The 25,398-nt window shown below is 44.5% G+C and overlaps 1 protein-coding gene across 1 annotated transcript in view; it reads right to left on the reverse strand.

Annotated features, from left to right (window-relative positions):
* Window positions 1-25,398, reverse strand: part of CC2D2A (coiled-coil and C2 domain containing 2A) — a 124,905-nt gene that overhangs the window by 42,926 nt on the left and 56,581 nt on the right. The window contains exons 18-20 of the mRNA XM_056855114.1: window positions 21,703-21,841; window positions 19,854-20,057; window positions 441-533 (exon numbers count right to left, since the gene is read on the reverse strand). Of these exons, the coding sequence (XP_056711092.1) occupies window positions 441-533; window positions 19,854-20,057; window positions 21,703-21,841 (436 nt within the window). The remainder of the gene's footprint in view (window positions 1-440; window positions 534-19,853; window positions 20,058-21,702; window positions 21,842-25,398) is intronic.

A 25,398-nucleotide genomic window follows, 5' to 3' on the forward strand; every position in this document is an offset into this window, starting at 1 on the left:
GATGCATTCCCGGCCTTTAAAAAAAACTTAAAAGTAGTTTCAGGAGGTTGCTGGTTTCAGCAGAGGAACAGGGAGGGTACAGCCAGGGCTGCTTAATCCTTTCCCTTCTTGCTCTCTGCCCACTCAATGCTATCTTCCACCAGCTGCTTTTCTTTTCACACAGGAAAAGATGTAAGGGACCCTGTATATTTCCCCTTAAAGGGCAACATCCACTCAGGGAGAACACTTCTGAGCGGAAAACTAGCAGAGTGAGAAAGGGTTAAACAGGCCCTCAAACCCTCCAGTGTTGCTTTTCGGTTAAAAACAAAACAAAAACAGAATAAAGAAAAATGTTTTTCACATCTTTTGCCCACTGTCTGGTTTGGCCCTTTGAATTAGCACAGCATTATCAAAATAAACAGCTTCCTGTCACGAGACAGATGCTTTGATTTCATTCTCACCTTTTGGAGGTACTTGGCAACTAAAGCTCTGTGTGCATCCAGGTGGTCCCTGGTGTCAACGACATTTCTCTCCTGCAGCCTTTTCTCATAGTCCTAGGAGGAAAATGCCCCAATATACATGCAGTTAAAATGTTGTCTGCCACTCCCAGTGCCTTCAGGTAGAGAGACAACTTAAAGAAGAACTTAAAGATTAAAAACAATAATATAAGAATAATCAAACTAGGGTACATATTTCATTTACTGGTCTTAATTGTTTCTCATATAATATATTTAGATAAGCTATGTTTTAATACTATTTTATTTAATTGGGTCCTTGATGTGAATTTGTTAGATATTCATATCTACAGTAGTAATCTCAGCATGGTATGTATTATCTGCATTATTTCATAGAATCATAGAGTTGGAAGGGACAACCAGGGTCATCTAGCCCAACCCCCTGCACAGTGCAGGAAACTGACAACTATCTCCCCCACACACACCCAGTGACCCCTACTCCATGCCCAGAAGATGCCCAAGATGCCCTCCCTCTCATCATCTGCATAAGGTAATAGAATCAGCATTACTGACAGATGGCCATCTAGCCTCTGCTTAAAAACCTCCAGGGAAGGAGAGCTTACCACCTCCCGAGGAAGCCTGTTTCACTGAGGAACCGCTCTAACTGTTAGAAAATTCTTCCTAATGTCAAGACGGAAACTCTTTTGATTTAATTTCAACCCGTTGGTTCTGGTCCAACCTTCTGGATCAACAGAAAACAACTCGGCACCATCCTCTATATGACAGCCCTTCAAGTACTTGAAGATGGTTATCATGTCACCTCTCAGTCTTCTCTTCAGGCTAAACATACCCAGTTCCTTCAACCTTTCCTCGTAGGACTTGGTCTCCAGACCCCTCACCATTTTTATTGCCCTCCTCTGGACATGTTCCAGCTTGTCTACATCTTTCTTAAATTGCGGTGCCCAAAACTGAACACAATACTCTAGGTGAGGTCTAATCAAAGCAGAGTAAAGCGATACCATCAGTTCGCGTGATCTGGACACTATACTTCTGTTGAAACAGCCCAAGATCGCATTTGCCTTTTTAGTTACCACACCGCATTGCTGACTCATGTTCAATGTTTGGTCTACTAACAACCTTTTCACACACACTACTGATAAGACAAGTGTCCCTCATCCTATAATTATGCATTTGATTTTTTCCTACCTAAAAGCAGAACTTTACATTTATCTCTGTTGAAATGCATTTTATTGGTTTTAGCCCAATTCTCCAGCCTGTCAAGATCATCCTGTATCCTGGCTCTCTCATCTACCATATTTGCTACCCATCCCAATTTAGTATCATCTGCAAATTTAATAAGCATCACTTCTATTCCTTCATCCAAATCATTTGTAAAGATGTTGAACAACACAGGCCCAGGACAGATCCCTTTGGCACTCCACTAGTCACTTCTCTCCAAGTGGATGAGGAACCATTAACAAGCACTCTTTGGGTGCTATCTGTCAACCAATTACAGATCTACCTAACAGTAATAGGATCTAAACCACATTTTCCCAATTTGTCATCAAGAATATTATGGGGAACATTATCAAAAGCCTTACTGAAATCAAGATAAACTATGTCTATAGCATTCCCCTGATCCAGCAAGGTAGTAACTTTCTCAAAAAAGGAGATAAGATTAGTCTGACATGACTTGTTCTTGAGAAACCTGTGCTGGCTCTTAGTAATCAGATCCATCCTTTCTAAATGCTCAAGGACTGGCTGTTTGATGGTTTGTTAAAAAAAAATCCCGGTATTAGAAGTCAAACTGATGTTACCAGGATCCTCCTTTTTCCTTGAAGATGGGGACAACATTTGTCTGCCTCCAGTCTTCAGGCACCTCACCTGTTCTCCAAGACTTCTCAAAAACAATGGACAGAGTCTCAGAAATTATATGTCCAAGTTCTTTGAGTACCCTTGGATGCAATTTGTCTGGCCCTGAGGACTTTGTTTCATTTAAAGAAACTAGGTGTTTGTGCACTACCCCAATGCCAATCCTAGGCTGCAAATCCCTTCCCTCATCATGTGTTCTGTTTATGCCATGTTGAGCACCATTTCCCTCGCAAGAAAAGACTGAGGAAAAGTAGGAATTGAGCAGTTCTACCCTTTCTTCATCTCCTGTTACAATTTCACTTTCCAAAACCCGCAGTGGGCTTATCATGTCCTTGTTCTTGATTCTTACTCTGTACATAGGAATTCTTATTCTGTACACAAAAACAGAGTCCATCAAAATCTTGACAAGAATATGCCAACAGATATGGAAAACAAAACAATGGCCCACAGACTGTAAATGATCTATTTACATTCCAATTCCCAAGAAAGGAGACATCAAAGATTGAAGATTTAAAGTGTTACAAGATGAAAAGAGGAGGATTAGCATTACCCAACCTCAAATTATATTATCATGCCGCCTGCCTGACTTGGACTGCAGAATGGATAAAATACCCAATATCCAGACATCTCATTTTGGAACGAGCGGATCTTGGACAAGGTTTCCATAAAGTTTTGTGGGATACATCAACAAGAATTCAAAAAGACAAAGTACCAGAAGACTCTGATGTTAAAATGGTGTTATTGAAAGTATGGAAAAAATATAAAAAGAGAGTAAGTCCTTCTCCACCATCTATAATGTCACCAGTTGAAGCTTATCATGACAATGTTAAACTAAAACCGGGTGTCCATTTTACTTATAATCAAATGATCGAGTCTACAGGAGAAATCAAGACCTTGACCAATCTTCAAGAAAACTTCCAAAAACTGAATTGGTTAACTTATTTACAACTGAGATCTAACATACAAAAAGACTCTTTATCCTCAACCATTTCGTGAATTAACAGAATTTGAGCAGATAATCTCTAAAAATGATTTACACCTACTAGGAAAAATTTATAAGCTTCTACTGAAATACGAAGCAGAAGAAGAACAAGTGAAAACCAACATGATAAAATGGATGCAAAACTTTGGAGAAATGATTAATATGGACTTATGGGAAAAACTTTGTACTTCTGAAATGAAATATACCGTCTCCCAAGAAGTGAAAGAAAATTGGTATAAAACATTCTATAGATGGTACCTGACTCCTAACATGCTTTCTCAGATGACTACTCCTGGAAAAAGAGGTGCCTGTTGGAAATGCCAAGATACTGATGGTTCATACTTTCATGTCTGGTGGACATGCCCAAAGTTACAAACATATTGGAAAAGAATTCATCAAGAACTACAGACAATGTTCAATATCAAGTTAACAATTGATCCAAAATCTTATCTTCTCAGTATAGTGCCCCCTAACCTACCGTCGGAATTTCATGACGTCTTTAAATATGCTACGACAGCAGCTAAAACGGTTCTTGCAAGAACTTGGAAACAAACTCTAATACCTGATATAGAAGACTGGAAAGAAAAACTATTGGAATATGCCTGTATGGCCAAGATGACTTTTGAGACAAACCAAAAATCCAGTGAATCCACAGAGCAATTTGAAGAAAAGTGGGTGACATTCTACAATTACATGAACTCTAGCTAACTGAATGAAATGTGATGTTTAAATACATTTAATTTGTTATAAAGGACTGTGAGTAACATTAGACTCTTATATAACGGAATATTAGTACAAGTAGAATAATATAATGAGGTTTTGCAACATCTTTTTTTTCTTTTCTTTTTTATTAACATAGAGAAAGTCTCACAGCATGTATCTGAACTTTTTTTTAAACAGTGTATTGTTTTATACTTATAATGCTTTATCCCTTCCCTTTTTTTTCCTGTACCCCTTCATTAATACAAATAAAATCTTTATAAAAAAAAAAAAGATTGAAGCAACTATCGGACCATCACATTAATTTCTCATGCAAGTAAAGTGATGCTCAAAATCTTACAGCAAAGGCTGTTACCATATATGGAACGAGAAATGCCTGATGTTCAAGCTGGTTTCAGAAAAGGAAGAGGCACTAGAGATCATATTGCAAATATACATCGGTTACTGGAGCATACGAGAGAATTTCAGAAGAAAATCAGCTTGTGTTTCATAGATTACAGCAAAGCTTTTGACTGTGTGGATCATGAAAAGCTATGGCTGGTTTTAAAAGAAATGGCTGTGCCACTACATCTGATCGTTTTGATGCGCAATCTGTACTCTGGACAAGAGGCCACAGTTAGAACAGAATATGGAGAAACGGAATGGTTTCCAATTGGCAAAGGTGTCAGACAAGGATGTATTTTATCTCCCTATCTCTTCAATCTATATGCAGAACATATAATTAGGAAAGCTGGATTAGATTTAGATGAAGGTGGAGTGAAAATTGGAGGGAGGAACATTAATAATTTGAGATATGCTGATGACACTACATTATTGGCAGAAAATAGTGAAGATTTGAAACGACTACTGCTGAAAGTTAAAAGAGAAAGTGCCAAAGCAGGACTACAGCTGAACATCAAGAAAACAAAAGTAATGACTACAGGAGAATTACACAACTTTAAGGTTGACAATGAGGAAATTGAAATTGTTCAAGACTTTCTATTCCTTGGCTCCACCATCAACCAAAAGGGAGACTGCAGCCAAGAAATTAGAAGGAGATTGAGACTGGGAAGGGCAGCCATGAAGGAGCTAGAAAAGATTCTGAACTGTAAGGATGTGTCACTGGTCACCAAGACTAGATTAATTCATGCCATCATATTCCCTATTACTATGTATGAGTGTGAAAGCTGGACAGTGAAGAAAGCTGATAGGAAGAAAATAGATTCCTTTGAAATGTGGTGTTGGAGGAGAGTGTAACGGATTCCGTGGACTGCCAAAAAAACAAATCAGTGGGTTATAGATCAAATCAAGCCTGAACTGACCCTAGAAGCTAAAATGACTTTTTACGATTGTTATCGTATTTTGGTCACGTCATAAGATGACAAGAGTCACTGGAAAAGACAGTCATGCTAGGAAAAGTTGAGGGCAGCAGGAAAAGAGGAAGACCCAACAAGAGATGGATTGACTCAATAAAGGAAGCCACAGCCTTCAATTTGCAAGATCTGAGCAAGGCTGTCAAAGATAGGACATTTTGGAGGACTTTCATTCATAGGGTCGCCATGAGTCAGAAGCGACTTGATGGCACTTAACACACACACACACACACACACACACACACACACACACACACACACACACACACACACAGGAAAAGAACCCTTTTTTGTTGTGTTTAGCATCTCTCGCTAGCCTAAGTTCATACTGAGCTTTAGCTTTCCTAACACTCAGCCCACAAGCACTAGTTATTTGTTTATATTCCTCCATGGATAAGGCCCTCCTTCCACTTCCTAAATGAGTCTTTTTTTATTTCTCAAATCTTTACAGAGCTGCTTATGGAGCCAATCTGGCCTCTTTAGGCCCCTCCCATTTTTCCTTCTCATAAGAAGTGTGAGGTACATCACCTAGTGTCAGACTCCAGGACCTCATTGCATCTCAGGAATAATAAACTTTGCTCCAGACGTTGCAGAGAGTTTTTAAAAGTTTTATTTAGAAAGCAAACGAGTTCAGTGGTCTATACAACTTAAGGTTAGAATGGCGACGGAGGTTTTACAGATCAGCTTTATAGGATGCACACACTAGAATTGTTTACATGTAATGGCTTTGAAATGCAAAACACCAGAGTTCTCTCAAACTTCAAGAGAGAGAGGGTTCCGGCAAAATCACACCTTGAGATCAGAGTAGATTTACAATAGGAAGGCTACTTTGAAATGGAGACATCGGAGCCTCTGGCTATAGCACCTCTCTCCCAAACTGAAGAGACTTTCCCACGGGACCAAAAGGTGGTGGTGGGGAAAACATGGAGCTTGCTATCTGGGGCTCGACTGCATGCCCTCACTGACACTCCACCTCCCCAAAGACACCCCCCCGGGGTTTCTCGGTTTGGCAGGGTAGTGGTGATGGAAATCCGCTACTAGGGTGGGGACTTGTACATGTACAGCGGACACCCACTCATCGTGACCAGAATTCAGATGTTTCCAATGTACGAGATACTCCAGCTGGCCCCTCCACACCCGAGAGTCTAATACCTTGGAGATCTCAAAGTGCTGTTCCCCTTGCACCATGATTGGGGTCGCAGCTGCAAGTTCGGGGTGCCATCCGGGCGCCGGTAGGGAGGGTTTTAACAGACTCACATGAAACACCGGGTGCACCCCCTGTAAGGTTTTTGGCAGTTCCAACTCCACTGTAACCTCATTGATAACCCGGGAGATTGGGAACGGTCTCTCAAATTTCTGACTCAGTTTCCTGCATGGGCGTAAAGACCTGAGATGCTTGGTGGAGAGGTACACCTTCTCTCCGACCTTCAACTCCCACTGTGGTGCCCTGTGTTTGTCAGCTTGCGCCTTGTACCTGTCCTTCGCCTGTTCCAAGGTTTTTACAAGCCAGAGCCAAGTGTTCCTCACTGTGTTAGCCCACACTGACACCTCGGGGGGGTCGCCGTCCGGCGGGAGGGGTACGGCCCCCAAGGGTCTGAAATCCATCTCATAGACCGCTTTGAACGGGCTTATACCGGTCGCAGAGTGTACAGAGTTATTGTAGGCATACTCCGCCAAAGGCAGCAGATCGACCCAATTGTCTTGGTGGTAATTTACAAAACAACACAAGTAACATTCTACCACTGCATTAACCCTTTCGGTCTGCCCATCCATCTGCGGGTGATAGGCTGAAGACAACCCCAGTTGTATACCCACAAGTCCTAAAAACGCTTTCCAGATTTTAGACACGAACACGGACCCCCTGTCACTCACGACCTTCCGCGGAAAGCCGTGCAGTCTGAAGATGTGGTGTACAAACAAGCGAGCCAGTTTGTGTGCAAATGGCATTCCTTCGCATGGAACGAGATGGACTTGCTTAGAGAAGAGATCCGTGACCACCCACAGAACCGTCTTCCCCTGGCTAGATGGGAGATCGGTTATGAAATCCATCCCAATCACCCGCCAGGGTGCCTCTGGAGTCTCTAGGGGCTTTAGCAATCCTGGGGGCTTCCCCATCAAGCGCTTGCTTGTCGCACACACAGAACAAGATTTAATGAACACATCGATGTCCTGGCGCATCCCTGGCCATCAGAACTGCCTTCTTACTAGGTGCAAGGATTTCACGAACCCGAAGTGCCCCCCCCCATTTTGGAACTGTGGCTCCATTCCAATACCTCTTGCCGCAGCTCCAGGGGGACGTAGTGTTTGTCCTTATGGGTACCATTCTTGTCCGTCGCCTGGGACGGGAGAGACTCTTCCCCCTGCTCCCGCCGAAGAGCTTCCCCCCACCTCCTCTTGACGGCTTCGGGGAGGTTCTCCGGAACTGCCCAGAAGCGGGAGACAGCAGCATCCGACTTTTGAGAGGAGATTTGAACCGGCTCCTCAGCCCTGGTCTCCCGCTCTTGCTGAGGGGATTCCCCCCTCCCCAGAGACTGTATTCGGAAGATCCCCGGGGGCCGCCGGGGGTGAGGAGGCAGGAGCGGCCTCCTCTCGAGAGGGACTTGGGGTTGACCCTTCCGCCAAAGCGCGGGTTTGGGCTCTGGTCAGAACTCCGGCGCTATTCCCTTCCGGAGTCAAACCCAGGTGTTCCCATGTAAAAAGAGAACCCACCGGCCACTTGACTTTACATTCATATTGCGGCATTCAGGATAGTCCATTGGCTAGGCAGTTTTCCTTCCCGGGCAAGTATTTAATGGTGAAACGAAACTTGGAAAAAAAGTCTGCCCAGCGTAGCTGTTTGGCGGAAAGCTTTCGCTGACCCAAAATAGCCTCAAGATTCCGATGGTCCGTTCAGACCTCAAAAGGTTCGGCCGCCCCCTCCAGGAACTGCTGCCAAACCGTGAGGACATGCTTAATTGCCATGGCCTCCTTCTCTCCAATCTGCCAGTTGAGCTCCGGCCCAGAGAATTTCTTAGAAAAATATGCACAGGGTTTAAGCCTCCCTTGGTCATCCTTCTGAAGACGTGCACCTCCCATCGCCTTCTCCGAGGCGTCTACCTGAAGGGTGAACTGCCTGGAACAATCTGGGTGAGCCAGCACGGGCTCGGAGGTAAAGCGTTCCTTAAGAGTCTCAAAAGCCACCTGACACCGGTCAGTCTAAGGCACCTGGTACTGTGCAAAGGTGGCCTCTTGCCCCTTCCCTTTGGTTTTAAGCAAATTGGTGATTGGTCGAAATCCTGGATAAAACTATTTGGGCGACATCCTGGATAAAACTTCTGTAAAAATTAGCGAACCCCAAGAATTGCTGAACCTGTTTGCGAGTTCTGGGGGGTTCCCACTCCCATACCGCCTGAACCTTCTCGGGGTCCATGATCAACCCTTGGGGGGATACAACATATCCGAGAAACGACAACTGGTCCTGATTGAACACACATTTCGACAGCTTAGCATACAAATGGTTCTCCCTTAAACGACGCAAAACCTCCCGCACCAACTCTCGGTGTTCTTCGGGGTCCCTGGAGTAAATGAGAATATCGTCCAAATAAACTATTACCCCTTTAAACAGTAGATCATGCAGGATCTCATTAATTAATTGAATGAAGCACGATGGTGCCCCAGATAGACCGAACGGCATGACCAAAAATTCAAACAAACCATAACAACAAGAAAAGGCTGTCTTTGCTTCGTCCCCCTCCTTAATCCGGACCTGTAGTAGGCTTCCGCCAGGTCAAGTTTTGAGAATATACAACCCTCCTGGAGAGTACTCAGGAGGTCCAGGATTAAGGGAATGGGATAAGCATTAGTCTCTGTAATAGCGTTAACCCCCCTATAGTCTACACACAGTCTGAGATCCCTTCTTCTTCACAAAGAAGCAGGGAGAAGAAAAAGCAGCCTTGGCCGGCCGTATGATCCCCGCTCCAAGTTCTTGTCCAAGAATTTCCGCAGTACCGCCTTCTCTTGGGGACTCAAGGGATAAACTCGGGCTTTGGACGGCTTAATGTCTTTAATCAGTTCGATGGCACAGTCCGTCGTGCGGTGAAGGGGTAACAAGTCACAGTCCATCCCCTCAAACACATCAGCAAAGTCACTGTATTCCGGGGGTAGTGTGTGCGCCTCCAGAGTGGCAGCATTTCCCCCCTCGCCTCTGGGCAAGTTGTCCCAGCCGTGTCTCTCACACTGGGGGGCTCCAAATACAACCCGCCTTTGTTCCCAATCAATGCTTGGGTTGTGTCCCGCCAACCAGTTGCTACCGAGAACTACCGGGTAGGAAATCTTAGGGACTACAGTGAAGTGGATCTGTTCCCAGTGGTCTCCCACCCCCAACAACACCTTACGAGTGCGCAAATGGACCAAACCCCCTCGCAAATGGACCGGACCATCCATTTGATGGAAATGTAAAGGCTGGTCCAGTTCTCGAGTCCCAATTTTCAGGCGTTCTACCACCACCTGATCAATCAAGGTCCGGGAACACCCGGAGTCCAGGATAGCAATGACAGCCACCGGTTCCCCTCTCCAGGGGTTTCGTAACACAACAGGTAGTAGCAGCATTTCCCCCTGGTCACTCACCCTATTCGGAGCCGATTTGGTTTCTTCCGAGGGTGCCCTCCATGCCGGTTCTCTCACAGAAGGCCATCCTCGTTTTTTGCAGGCAAAGGATTTCTGTAAATATCCTGAGTACGAAGGTTGTGTGGATCCGATGTGGATTCTGCCTGCAGGGCTGCCGTTCCGCGGCGACCGGTCGTCCCCTCCGCTCTCTTACGCTTCAGGGTCAGAGGTGGTGTCGACTCCTGCTCTCGGGCCACTCGGGTGCTTGCCCCCTCTGTCAACGCACTGGTACACTTTGCCGCAAAATGACCCATCTTCCCGCACTGGAGACAAGCCCCTTCTCTGAAACGGCCCCTTCCTTGTCGAGGCTGGAGACTCCTCAGTGTCTTCCCTCTCGCCGCAGGTCCGATGCGTTGTCCCCTCTTGCGAGAGCCACGGGGGTTGCCTTCGATGGACGATCCTTGGAGAACTGAAGGGTCAGCTTGTGATTCTCCACCAAAGCCGCCAAATTTATCCATTCCTCTACTGACTCAGGGTCCCCCAAGGTTAAGCAGCCATCCAGCACTTCCCACCGTAGTCCTTCACGGAAGTGCTGGACCTTGGTGGCTTAGCTCCACTCCCGTATCTTGTATGATAGGGATAAAAAGTCCTGTGTGTACTCACTCACTGAGCGGGTCCCGTCTCAAATGACGCATGGCAATCTTCGCCTTATCCCCCCCTATGTGGACCTCAAAACGGCGTCGTAAAGCAGACAAAAATTCCTCCAAGGATTTCAAGACCCTGGGCATAGTTTCTGCCGTAAGAAAAACATAAGCAAGTTGGTTTTCAGAACCAAGCCGCTTCACACAACATGACAACTGAAGGTAGATAGTAAACTAAAGCCCATGATAATGTGACTCAGGGAAACAACAACACAAGATCATTGATTTATCAATCCACTTGTGTGGAAGAAAACTGCATTTAAAAGCAATACATTTTAGACCTCCTGGGTAGAGGGAGGAGGGCAAAAGGAATCATCTGTTCATATTTGAAAGATCCAAATAAAGAAGATAGTCAGAAATTTTAAAAGTAGACCTTTAACCATTTCCCTACAAATTAATTGTGGGATGGCAACGTTCTACTTTCTGAATGCTGTTTCAGCTATGGATGTGCACTCAGATATGTAGATGGTCTGAATACATATTTCAAAAAAATATCTTATCAGTATTTTTCATGTAGCGCAGAGTGGTAAGCTGCAGTACTGCAGTCCAAGCTCTGTTCACGACCTGAGTTTGATCCTGACGGAAGTTGGTTTCAGGGAGCTGGCTCAAGGTTAACTCAGCCTTCCATCCTTCTGAGGTTGGTAAAATGAGTACCCAGCTTGCAGTAGGGCGTCTGGGCGTGGGTGCCTCCCCACAGATGAGCAGTTCTGTAGTGGGCCACGCTTGGGGTTGATGCGAGGATTGTCTGAGCTCTCTCACAGCCCCCGTAACAGCAGCCAAGTCCCTCTGCAGAGTCTCCAACTGAGTCTGCAGGTCCCGGTTCTGTAGAACCAACATCTGGTTCTGTCCGCGTAGCAGGGTAGCCTCCTCTGCGGTGAGAACGGGGGTGCGGGCGAGCGAGGGCTCCTTCCACCATTCTCCAGGAGCGACCTCCCGGCTTCGCTCTTCCCCTTCTCCATACCAAGCAGTTAGAGGTCCCCGGTATAACTCGCCCCATGGTTCCGACGCTGCCCGTTCGCTGGTTACGACCCTGTGTCGCTGTCCGGTCTCCGAAGGCAAGGAGTTCCACGTCGGCCTCCCAGGGACATCGGTAGGCCCAGGCAGGCGTTGCTCTGGGGTCGTTTCTTCCCGGCCAACCTCAATATCTGCTGGAGGTCCTCTCTAGCTGTGAGCGGATTTGAGGATTGTGCAGACATACTAATACTAACTCCTAACACAAAAATAAAAAGGAAGGCTGGGGATTCTAACCTACTTTGACATGCAAAACATCAGAGTTCTCTCAAACTTCAAGAGAGAGAGGGTTCTGGCAAAATCACACCTTGAGATCAGAGTAGATTTACAATAGGAAGGCTACTTTGAAATGGAGACATCGGAGCCTCTGGCTATAGCACCTCTCTCCCAAACTGAAGAGACTTTCCCACGGGACCAAAAGGTGTGTGTTGGGGGAGGGGGGAAACACGGAGCTTGCTATCCGGGGCTCGACTGCATGCCCTCACTGACACCTAGGCAGAAACAACATAAGGCACAGTACAGGATGGGAGAGAGTTGGCTTGACAACAGTACATGTGAAAGAGATCTGGGAGTCTTAGTGGACCACAAACTGAATATGAGTCAACAGTGTGATATGGCAGCTAAGAAGGCCAATGCAATTCTGGGCTGCATCAAAAGGAGTATTGTGTCTAGATCAAGGGAAGTAATATTACCACTGTATTCTGCATTGGTCAGACCTCACTTGAAATTCTGTGTCCAGTTTTGGGCTCCACAATTTAAGAAGGATGTTGACAAGTTGGAGCGTGTCCAGAGGAGAGAGACCAGAATGGTCAAAGTTCTGGAATCTATGCCCTATGAGGAGAGACTTAAGGAGCTGGGTTTGTTTAGTCTGGAGAAGAGAAGGTTAAGGGGTGACATGATAGCCATGTTTAAATATTTGAAGGGATGTTATGTTAATGAGGGAACTAGCTGTCTAGCTTGTTCTTGGTTGGCTTCAGAGACTAGGACACAGAGTGATGGATTTAAACTAAGAGAAAAGTGATTCCACCTAAACATTAGGAAGAACTTTCTGACTGTGAAGGCGGTTCGATGGTGGAATGCCCTGCCTTGGGGGGTGGGGGGTGTAGTCCCCGTCTTTGGAGGTCTAAGCAGAGGTTGGATGGCCATCTGTCGGGAGCGCTTTGATTGTGGGATCCTGCATGGCAGGGGGTTGGACTGGATGGCCGTTGTGGTCTCTTCCAACCTTGTGTGATTTTGTGATTGTGCCTTCAGTATTTCATTTTTAAGAAACTTCCACCCTTCTTGAACTCCCTTCTCCCTTAAGTATTTCTGACCATGGGATTCTACCCAGCATCAGTTTAAGTTTGTTAACATTTGCTTTCCTAAAGTCCAACCCATATGTCTGACTACGTACAGTTTTTCCTTTCCCCAAGATTGAAAATTCCAAGATTACATGGTCACTACTACCCAGGATGCCTACTATTTTAACCTTATCGACCAGTTCTTCCCTGTTGATGAGAATCAAGTCTAAGATAGCAGATCCCCTTGTTTCCCTGTCCACTTTCTGGAATATTAAGTTGTCAGCAGGACAAGTCAGGAATTTATTGGACCTTGCATTTTTAGCAGAGTTGGACTTCCAACAGATATCCGGGTAATTAAAATCTCCCATGACCACTGTGTCCCATTTCTTTGAGAACTTTGTAATTTATTCTGACATATTCTTTGTTCTCATTTTCTCTATGCCTATTACATAAAATAAAAATGATTGTGTATAAATAAAAAGTTATAGATGCTTTTGATTCCCCCCCATTGTTTTCCATCTCTCTCCCACTGGCAATGGCTTGGATTCCATGATGTGGAAACCTGAATGGGAATTAGTGCAGTTCTGATTGCACAAGATCATGTACAGTACCTAGCACTTTCCCCTCTATATATTATAGTGCACCAAAATTGGTTGCACTAGATTACACTAAAGTGGAAACACAAGAGGGGATACAAGTTTGAATCAATCCAAGCAGCTACTGTGTTTCTACATGCACAAGAGCTCTAGCACAGGTGGAAATATTGCACTGGATCCAATCCAATGACTGGAATTCCACTCAAACTATCCAAATGTCATTGATTTTCCAACGTTTAATGTCCATCAATCAGTAAGAAAAACATAAGCAAGTTGGTTTTCAGAACCAAGCCGCTTCACACAACATGACAACTGAAGGTAGATAGTAAACTAAAGCCCATGATAATGTGACTCAGGGAAACAACAACACAAGATCATTGATTTATCAATCCACTTGTGTGGAAGAAAACTGCATTTAAAAGCAATACATTTTAGACCTCCTGGGTAGAGGGAGGAGGGCAAAAGGAATCATCTGTTCATATTTGAAAGATCCAAATAAAGAAGATAGTCAGAAATTTTAAAAGTAGACCTTTAACCATTTCCCTATAAATTAATTGTGGGATGGCAACGTTCTAGTTTCTGAATGCTGTTTCAGCTATGGATGTGCACTCAGATATGTAGATGGTCTGAATACATATTTCAAAAAAACATCTTATCAGTATTTTTCATGTAGCGCAGAGTGGTAAGCTGCAGTACTGCAGTCCAAGCTCTGTTCACGACCTGAGTTTGATCCTGACGGAAGTTGGTTTCAGGGAGCTGGCTCAAGGTTAACTCAGCCTTCCATCCTTCTGAGGTTGGTAAAATGAGTACCCAGCTTGCTGGGGGTAAAGTGTAGACGACTGGGGAAGGCAATGGCAAACCACCCCGTAAACAAAGTCTGCCTAGTAAAAGTCTGCCTAGTAAAGCTTCGTATTGGCTTGCCATGTTGGTTTGGCTTTGATTTTGCCCTTTTAAATTGGTTTTATTGGTCTTGCAACATTGTAGACTTTGCATCTGTTGGGTTTGCTTTTTGTGGTGGGTTCTTGAGTTTGACATTGCCTTCTATTCTGGGGTTGCTCATTGACTCAAATTCTCTTATTTTACATTTGTTGGGCTTGCAACAGCAGTCTTATTTTGTTTGGCCTGGACAATTCTGTGGTTTGACATTGGGTTGGATTCTTGAGTTGACATTTGTTGTTAGGCTTGCCACATTGTTCTGTAGTTCTGCCGGGATTCTATGGTTCTCTGGGTTTGTTGTTTCTGTCTGCTTGGAGAGACTTTTGGCCAGGTGTTGATTGGTTGATCTTGGCTATTCTTTGCCCTGGAGAAGCACAGAATCCCCCCTCCCATAGCAAACAACAGAGGATGGCTTGGGGAACCTTTTTCAAGGAGTCATAGAATTAGACCCCTTGGTCCAATTCATTTGCAATTTGGGGATTATTTAAAGGACAGGCATCAGCAGCTTTGTGGCAATTTCAGTGTGATTTGCTCCAAAAACAGCCCCTCTGAAAAAGATAATGGAGTTGAACAATATCAGCATCCCATCAGAATACCAAACCAGTTGACATTAGCAACCTAATGTCAGCTCAGGTGTCTATCCCTAGCATCCCATAAACAGACACACTCAGGCAGGTGAACCTAAGCAATGCTAATTTATTAGGAACAAAAAGACAGATTTACAGAAGTTGACTGCCTCTCATGCAGGAGAGGTTGCTAATGGAGTCTAAGCAGGTAAAATACAGTATAAAAGCATTCTAGGCAAGAAAGTAAAACAAAGAGAATCACAGACATAACATCAGTGATAAACCGTACACAGGATTTGCAGCATGCGAACAAAACCTTGACTAGCAGCCAGAACCTGGCCTTGACAGGAAGCCAGCCTCTGGCCTGCAATTGCCAAACTTCTATTCCAAAGGTGATAAAGACCTGACACCGGTATTTGGAACCCAGAAAACTGGGAATCCAATATTTTTTGGCTCCCTGATATCCAGACAAAAAAAAAAAACAACTGATTTTTTCAAGCTGCACGTCCCTAGTTTCAGCAGGATTTTTTAGAGTCCCAATGCAGTGAAGTTGTCTCATAACAGAATACCGAAACAAAGAGAAAACAAGCATTTCTGATCCCAACTGTGCCCAACACCGCCACGAAGTCGCTGTTGTCCTTCCGACAGCCTCAGCATTGGTCTCTGAAACCCCCCCCTCCTTCTTTGCTACCCATTGAATATCGGGACTTTGCAGACGTTTTTGATGCAAAGGAATGCGATGCACCCCCCCACACACACCGCAGAATGGACTGTGTGTCAGGCTGTTATCTCGGTTTAGATGTTTTCTTTCGTTTCTCTGCTGAACCGTCCAGACTCAAGGACGGCTACACATACCAAAGCCTGGGAACGCCACTCCTGGGAAATAATGCTCTATTTATGCTTTGTAATCTCCCGCCGTTTCTCTGCCTTATATTTCCAAATAACGGGCAAGACAAGCCATAGCTGTCATCTTGCCTTTCATGCACTGTATTGCCTATTTGACCAGTAAAGCCATCTGTTTGGAATCTGATTGTCTCTGTGGTGATTTCTGGTTCGATGGGTCAAGAGCTGACACTGTGCCGTAGAAGTGATGGGGGATAGTAAGCTTCCGAAGAGTAAAATTTACCCCATGAGCGCTGCTGAACGTACCGTGTTGCGGAACTTTTTAGACAAGAACGTCGCTCGAGGGTTCATACGGCCATCTTCCGCCCCTAACTCAGCCCCCGCTTTCTTTGTCCGCAAGAAAACGGGTGATTTACGCTTATGCATCAATTTTCGGAAACTCAATGCAGTTACTCAGACCAATGCCTACCCCATTCTTTTAATTTCAGACATCCTAGGGCAAATAAAGGAGGGGTGCATTTTCACCAAACTGGACTTAGTCGAAGCTTATTATCGAGTCAGGATTCGTGACGGAGACGAACCCCTCACAGCCTTTTCCAGCTGTTTTGGTATGTTTGAGTTTCTTGTGATGCCATTTGGATTACAGGGGGTTCCGGGGGTCTTCATGCAATTTATTAACGAGATCCTACATTCCTTGTTATATCGAGGTGTGGTAGTGTATCTAGATGATATCCTTATCTATTCCAACTCTATGAACGAGCATGTTTCTTTAGTGAGGGAAGTGTTACAATGCCTCAGAGACAACCACCTCTATGCTAAAGCATCCAAATGTGAGTTTCACCAAGAACGATTGACATTCTTGGGTTACATTATTTCGCACCAAGGTCTCACCATGGACCCTGCTAAAGTACAGTCTGTAATCGATTGGGATCCGCCCTCAACCCGCAAACAAGTGCAGCAATTTCTCGGCTTTGCCAACTTTTATCGAGGGTTCATTCCCAATTCCACTCAAGTAGCACTCCCAATCACTAACCTACTTAAGACTAAGGGAAGGGGGACTTCAGCCACGTTACCCACAGCAAAGATCCAATGGACTCCCCAATGCCAGACCACTTTCAAAACCCTTAAACAACCGTCGAAGGCTTTCACGGTCAGAGTTCATTGGTTCTTGTAGGTTATCCAGGTTGTGTAAACGTGGTCTTGGTATTTTCTTTCCTTACGTTTCGCCAGCAGCTGTGGCAGGCATCTTCAGAGGAGTAACACTGAAGGACAGTGTTCTTCAGTGAAGGAAAGAGACACTGTCCTTCAGTGTTACTCCTCTGAAGATGCCTGCCACAGCTGCTGGTGAAACGTCAGGAAAGAAAATACCAAGACCATGGTTAAACAACCCGGATAACCTACAAGAACCTTAAACAACTGTTCACCTCTGAACCAGTACTAAAACATCCAGATCCTGAACACATGTTTATAGTACAAGTGGACGCTTCTGACGTAGCTATGGGAGGTGCTCTTTTACAACAGGGTAAAGATGGTCTGTTGCACCCCTGCGCTTATTTCTCTAAAAGGCTTGCGCACACTCAGCTGAACTGGCCCATTTGGGAAAAAGAGGCAACCGCTGTCTACCATGCCCTCACTATTTGGAGGCAATTCCTTGAGGGTTCCAAGGTCCCCTTTGAGGTTTGGGCAGATTACAAAAACCTGGAGGCACTCACTGGAACCCGTAAACTGTCAGCGAAGCAGCTAAGCTGGGCTGACTTCTTTGCTCAATTCCGTTTCATGCTCAAGCATGTTCCGGGGAAACAAAATGTGCTGGCGAATGCCCTATCCCGGCTTCCCCAATACCCTACCAAAGTAGACCGCCCCACTGAATCGCTCTTCTCCCCTGCTCACAGGGGAGTACTCCCTACTCTGGCGGTCCAAACCAGGTCACAGACCCAACTCCAATCCCGCTCTGAGCCAATCGAAATGAACGCTCAAGGGGGGGGGACTTCCACCCAGGACTTAAGCCCGACTCCCTCGCCTGCTCCATCAGCTCCTTCAACGTCCAGGTGCCGGGTTGAGCCGGTCGTGCAGCCCCCCTCCTCGCCTCCGGTCTCCCCTCCAGCTCAACCTGACCATGTCCCGCCCACCTTGCAGGATAAGATGGATCTACCTGCCTCTTTCCTAGACGCTCTTCGTTCCCAATGCCAGGCAGAACTCTCAGCTCAAACACTCCCCGCTTCTCTGCTGGAATGGGGTGGCTATTGGTACAGAGACTCCAAACTGTATGTACCTAAGGGATTGCGAAGGGAAGTCCTGCAACTAGCCCATGGAGCCAAAACCGCGGGGCACTTTGGATTCTTGAAAACGCTTCACTTATTACGCAGGCAATTTTGGTGGGCGGGCATGTGTGCCGACGTGGACTCATTCATCCGCAGTTGCCCGTTATGTGCCACCGTTAAACGGTCCCAAGGGAAACCCACTGGACTGTTGCAACCGTTGGAAACCCCCTCCAGACCTTGGGAGGTAATAGCTATGGATTTTATGACTGATCTCCCTCTCAGCGAGGGGAAAACTGTATTATGGGTTATCACTGACCTGTTCTCTAAACAGCTGCACCTCGTCCCGTGCGCAGGTATTCCTTCCGCCCCAAAACTGGCCCGCCTCTTTGTGTCATATGTCTTCCGACTGCATTCCTTTCCGTGCAAGATTGTGAGCGACCGCGGAAGTAGCTACGTGGCAAAGTTTTGGAAAGCTTTTCTTAAACTGGTGGGGGTGGAACAGGGTCTGTCTAGTGCTTTCCATCCTCAAATGGATGGGCAAACTGAACGTGTGAATGCTGTACTAGAATGTTATCTTCGTTGCTACGTAAATTACCACCAGGATGATTGGGTGGAATTGTTGCCTTTTGCTGAGTATGCTTATAACAATGCTGTACATCAATCCACAGGTTTTAGCCCGTTTCAGGCTGTATATGGCCAGGACTTCAGTCCCATTGGCCATGTTGATGTATCAAGGGAGGAGGGCGGCGAGAGCATGGCGACTTGGGTGCATACAATTCAAACCACCTGGCCCTGGCTGGTGAAAAACCTTGAGCGGGCTAAACGTAAATACAAAGCTCAAGCTGACAAACACCGGTCTCCCAGCCAGAATTTTAATGTGGGTGATTTGGTCTACCTGTCCACCAAAAATCTCCGGTCCACCTGTCCATGTGGAAAACTCAGTGCCAAATACGTGGGTCCCTACCCCATTTCTCGGGTCATTAACCCTGTGACCGTGGAACTCTCCCTTCCAAAGACACTGAGACACATACATCCAGTTTTCCATGTAAGCCTCCTGAAACCTCATGTTCCCTCCCCAGAGTGGCATCCCGACCCTGATGGTGTGGGGTGGGGGGAGCATTTAGAAGTTGCTAAGATCCTGGACTCGCGTATTTGTCACGGCTCCCTCCAATATCTCGTTTGTTGGAGGCACTTCACCCCTGCCCAATACGAGTGGGTTCGCTCGTGCGATGTCTCCGCCCCTCGCCTGGTACGTGCCTTCCATACCGCCTACCCCCACAAGCCAGCCCCCTGACAAGGTGGGAGGGGGCCTTGAGGGGAGCAGAATGTCAGGCCTGCTCTCTTCTCTCTGCATTTGGAAGTGTTTTGTCTTCTCACAGATGCTTTGCTCAAGGATTGTTTACCTAACTGTTGCATTCCTCTCCAGCCTTTGATGCCCGTGGGAGCCTGGCACCGTTAGCCTGGGGTTGCCATGTCAACCTGTACTATCTGATATGATCTGTATGACCACTATTCCTCCATATATTCTGCTGTATGTCCTTGCCCCCCCATTCCTGCCTTTTTACTTCTGCAAGCTATGAATACCTGTATGTTTTCCAATAAAGTCAACTTTCTTTTGGATTACCTGTCTGCAGATGTTGCTTTAGGGAGTACTACGGGGACAAGTGCTTACAATACTGAATGAATTAATGGCCAAAATTTAGATTAGTTCTTACCTGGAAGATTCTTTCACTAATTTCTCTTTCCAATAATGGAACATGTTTATAACTTCGAAACTCAGTCACTTCTCCATTTCTGAGCTCAAGAAGTCGAAATCTTTTGGATCTGTTAAACTCATCATCAGAAACAAAATTAAATTCCTGCTGCAGTTGCTCCAGCCTGAAGAAATCGGGAAGAGAAGCATCTCCACTGGTGGCAACCTGAAGGATAAATGCAAGTTTACAGGAAACTGTGGCTTAGTGATTTGATTTAATTGTTCTCAGTCATAAGAACACAATAAGAGCTGTGGTGGATCAGACCTGTGGTCCATCTAGTCTAGCATCTGGTTTCACACAGTGGTCAGCCAGTAACTGTAGAGGGCCATCAAATGGGCATAGAAGCCCAGGCTTTCACCTGATGTCACCTCCTGGCACTGGTATTAAGAGGTTTACTGCCCCTGAATGTGGAGGTTCCCTTCGGTCACCATGGCTAGTCAGCACTAGGAAAAAGCAACTTGTACAGCCTCTATTTCCAGCCCAGAGGGGCAGGGGGAATGTTACAGGCATCTTAACAGCCTACTTTGGGTTTGTGTGGAGGGGTGAACCAGCACCCTCTATCCCCTTCCCCTTGTTTTCAAGCTTTCGGTCACAAACACAGCTTCTTCTCTGCAGCCTTAAACTCTGAACCTGCTGTTTTCCTTTGTTGTATGTTTATCATGCCCTGCCTCCAAGCTGCTCAGGGTGGCGTATTGGGTCCTCACCTCCTGCACCTTATTCACAATGGCCGTGAGGATGGTTATGCTGAGAGAGAATGACCGGCCCAAGGTCAGCTAGGAGCTAGGACGTCTTATGGAAAGGAGGGATTTGATCCTGTCCTAACCCAACCCTCAGTCTAACCACTAAACAACATGGCTTCATGCACTGGTACATTAGAGTCAATTAGAGCCCAGTTGGTTCAGTCCTACTGGCTCTTTAGAAGTCAACATAATGCCATTTTGCAGCTCCTCAAAAAGGTATGGGATCCAATGAACCACAAATGTAATGAATTTGTGGAACAGATCACTCGCCCTTTGGTGCACTGTGCCTCCTGAAAAGCTGCTCATGTGCCACACGGCTGAAGGGACATCAGCAACAATTATTCCCCCTCATTATGTCTTGCACGAGGTCTTCCACAAGCCGAGAAAAAGCTCATGCCAGAATTGAGTGGGTGTGTGGGGGGGGGCGTTCTTGTGCAGCCCCCAGTGTGCCCAAGGGCCCTTGGACTGTCAGCAGCAGCTGAGGGGAGGAGAGAGAAGGAGGAGGAAGGAGGAGAGATTCCTTTTATGCGTGAACTCCTTCAGGTCATAGGTCACCAGATCAAACCCACTGGCTATGCTTTCCTTGGCTCATTCAAGATGTGTTTAAGCAAAATGCCTTGATGCATTAATGAACTAATAAGCAAAAAGAAAAGGTACCAACAAGATAATATCCACTGGACATATTCCATCGGATGTGCAGATCTGAGCACGTTCATCCAGATACAGTGAAGTGCTGTGGCTTTGCTTGTACTGGGCAGGAAATTACCTCTGTTGTTCCCTTTGAAAAATCGAGAACAACAATAACAAAAAAAAACACTTTGCATACTGCAGGCTTCAGTGTAGGGTTGCCACCCTCAATGTGGGGCCTGAAGTTCTTCCAGAATTACAGCTGATCTCCAGACTACACAGATCAGCTTCCCAGGAGGAAATGGCAGCTTCAGAGAGCAGACTCGTTGGCATCACGTCCCTGCTGAGTTCCCTCCCCAAATTCTGCCCCCCAAATCTCCAGGAATTCCTCAAGTTGACGTGATGGCAACCCTACTTCACTGCCAACTCTGCCCAAACCTTACCGTTATCAGATGCATCAGGGCCGCATTGCTTGGGTTGTTTGGGTCCAGCTTGGTCTCTGCTGCCCACTTGGCAAGTTTCTTCATGTCTGTTAATCCTGACGTGCCAATAGATGCAATGGCATCAACATTTTTTATAGCACTGAGGTTATGAGCAGAAACAAAAAGCACACGATTAGGAGATGCCTGCTGATCCTCACAGAGGCCCTTGCCTATCTCAATGCTGGAGTACCTTATAGGTTGACATCAGCCCTTTGTGTCATCAGGGGAATGTCTTTTTTTGCCTCCGAGACACAACTTTTGCAGTTTCCTTGTGTTGTTCCTAACATGGTTCAACAGATTTAGTGTTCAACACTTCCCATCCTCAGGGTACCTTTTCCCCTTTGATTTGTCTGCTGAGGAAGTCCTGTGTGCTGCAGAGGATTCTGGGGTGCGCGTGCAGGCACACGCACATGCACACAGATATCCTCATGAAACCTTTACAAAATTGAATAAGCACAGCTTCCAAATAAGGGGTCACATAAAATAACACAGTTTTTGCATACAGGAAAACAAACCAGAAAGTTTATTACAGCAACAAAAAATGTGTTTCAGGTGACTGTAGATAACTGAACAACGCTACAATGGAAGATCACTGATATTGTTGCAACAGTAGATGCAAGCATGCTTGAGCGAACCTAGAGAGAGTTAGGGTATTGACTTGATGTCTTCCACATACCTAGAGATTTTGGGGGTGAAGCCTGAGGAGGGCAGAGTTTGGAGAGGGGAAAGATTTCAATGCCATAAAGTCCAATTGCCAAAGGCCCATTTTCTTCAGGAGAACTGATTTCTGTCACCTGGAGATCAGTTGTAATAGCTGGAAGATCTCCAGCCACCACCTGGAGGTTTTTTCAACAAAGCAAACAATAAGCTGCAGGAAAGTTATTCAAAAGTAACAGCTTTTGGCGATATAATTATAATGTGCAAAAACTCACAACTATTGGCAAGGTATCATTTTTCTATGTATTTACACAATATTTATTATCTTCATATACTTTGTATGGTTTCTTACAAAAAATCTTTGTTGTTTTTTACAAGTCAGCCACGTTGTCTTACGATACAATTTAAGTCACAGCTCAATATTATCTGTAAACATCTCATTTGAGAAAGACAGGCTACTGGTGAAGAAATCCTGTTTCACAGCTTTCTTCAGCCGCCCAAATGTACGGAAATAGTAGACATGTGAAGTGTGAGCTGAATTTGTGAAGCTTGAAAAGAACGTTGCCTGTTTCTCTGTAAACCATACATCATGTTACAAGTAAGCTAAATTATTAACATGAATAAAACTAAATTAAACATAACCTTGTCTCTATTTTCATACCTTATATGAAAGGATCCTTTTTCTCTCAACGGTATCCTCAATGAAACACGATCTCTGTATTTTTGGCATTTCAGCGTGAAGGGATCCGCCCTTGTTCTAATTAAATAAGCTATCCTGGTTTTTCAAAAAAACTTCTTTTTTATATGAATTGATTCTGGTAGTACTTAAATTATAAAAAGCAAGATAAATCATTTGCGGCATTAAGGCCATTTGGAGCTAAGAAGTTAAATAAATGGATAAAGCGCTCCTCCTGCTGGCAAAGAATTTTATCTATGTTTGCCTTTTCATATTTTTTTGTTTTTAACTGCCAGACAGCAAAAAATCTAATATCCTCTTCTGAATGCTTATTAATTTTAAAATGATCAACCACTGGAGCTTCTGTTACGTTGTTCCTTATCTGGGAACGATGTTCCCCTATCTTAATTTTAAGTGCTCGAGAGGTCTTTCCAATGTAAACAGAATTACAAGGACAAATTAAGGCGTAAATAATATTTAAAGAATTGCAATTTGTGAAGGATTTTCATTCGAAATGGAAGCCCGTTTTCTGGCAAGTAAAACTTTTAACCGGTAAAGCGTATTTACACATGGTGCATGCGCCGCATCAGAAATGTCCTCTAATCCCCATGGTGGGTTGGGCTTCCCTAGTAGCCGTGTGCACTAGCAAATCTCTTAAGGAAACAGTCCATTTATATCCAATTAAAGGAGGGATAGAACAACCTGAAATTTCTTGCACCATGTGCCAATGTTTGTGGATTGTTTTTTTAATTCTATTAGATAAGTTATTAAATTCTAAGGCAGTTGTTAGTTTGGTTTCCTGATTTTTCTGTGTGTGAAATAAATCACGGCATTCCCTTGTGTCGGGGCTCTTCTTTTCGCTGCGTCAATTATGTGGGGAGGATATTCTCTTGCTTTTAAGGAGGAACATAATGAAAGAGCGGCTTCTTCATAATCTTTAGGATGTGTTGCATTTCATTTCAATCTTAAAAACTGACCGTAAGGTAAGTTGTTCTTTAAGTGGAGGGGGTGATGTGATTTATAATGAAGTAAAGCTCCCTTGTTAGTTGGCTTTTTATACAGTTTTATTGTTATTAAACCCTCATTGTTCTTAATACTAACGTATCTAAAAAGGGAAGCGAGGTTCTACTCATCTGACAATCAAATTGTATATGTGGACTATAAGTATTAACTTCCTCCAAAAATAAATGATAGTTAGATTCCATATCCAATATCATTATGAGGTCATCCACAAAACGCCGAAAAAATAGAATGTGTTCTTGGAAAATCTTGCTAAATATAATTCTTTTCAAAGGCTATCATGTAAATATTTGCCACCGATGGTGCCACAGCAGACCCCATTGCAACCCCCTTAACCTGTTTGTAAACGTCATCCTTAAATCTGAAGAAGTTATTTTCTAGAATCAAATCTAATAAATCAATAAGAAAATGAGTGGGTGGAAATCGTTCCGGTCTGCTATCAAGTAAATCCTGTATTATAGAGCGTACTTCTAAGAGTGGAATGTTAGTGTAGAGTGATTTAATGTCAGATGAGTAGAACCTTGCTTCCCTTTTTAGATACGTTAGTAGTTAAGAACAATGACGGTTTAATAACAATAAAACCGTATAAAAAGCCAACTGACAAGAAAGCTTTACTTCATTATAAATCACATCACCCCCTCCACTTAAAGAACAACTTACAAAGTATATGAAGATAATATACTTAAATATTGTGTAAATACATAGAAAAATGATACCTTGCTAATAGTTGGAAGTTTTCGCACATTATAATTATATTGTCAAAAGCTGTTACTTTTGAATAACCACCTGGAGGTTGGCAACCCTACCTCCACATGACCAGGAGGGCTCGTGTCAAAGTGGAATTTGAAGAACTGTACACAGAAATGAACTTTTGGATATGTTCTACTCAATAAAGCAAACTTCTTTACTATACATGTTTCTATTCAATACCTACTGTGATTCCAAGATGTAATATGCAGTCATTTTGGACTGACTGCATACGTAAGGCATGCTCTTAGTTTATGCGGGGCACCAGCTGGGCTCATTAAGCTTTCCTATTGACTCTCATAAATAGAAAGTAATGCAGACACAACCAACGCTCTCATGAGACTGAGCATTCTATTTTCATTTCAAAATTTTTATTATTTTTCAAACCAGTTCACATTCTATTGTAGCATTCCATTTATATAGTATATACTATAAACAATTTCTATCTTATCTTTAAACAAATATATATAGTTGACTTCCCCTCTCCCCCCTGTCCATTTGATATTCGTTTCTCTCTTTGTATTTAGTATCTAATTCATTATAATAAACCACCTGTA

Source organism: Euleptes europaea, chromosome 9 (assembly GCF_029931775.1).
Source record: "Euleptes europaea isolate rEulEur1 chromosome 9, rEulEur1.hap1, whole genome shotgun sequence".
Lineage (NCBI taxonomy): Eukaryota > Metazoa > Chordata > Lepidosauria > Squamata > Sphaerodactylidae > Euleptes > Euleptes europaea.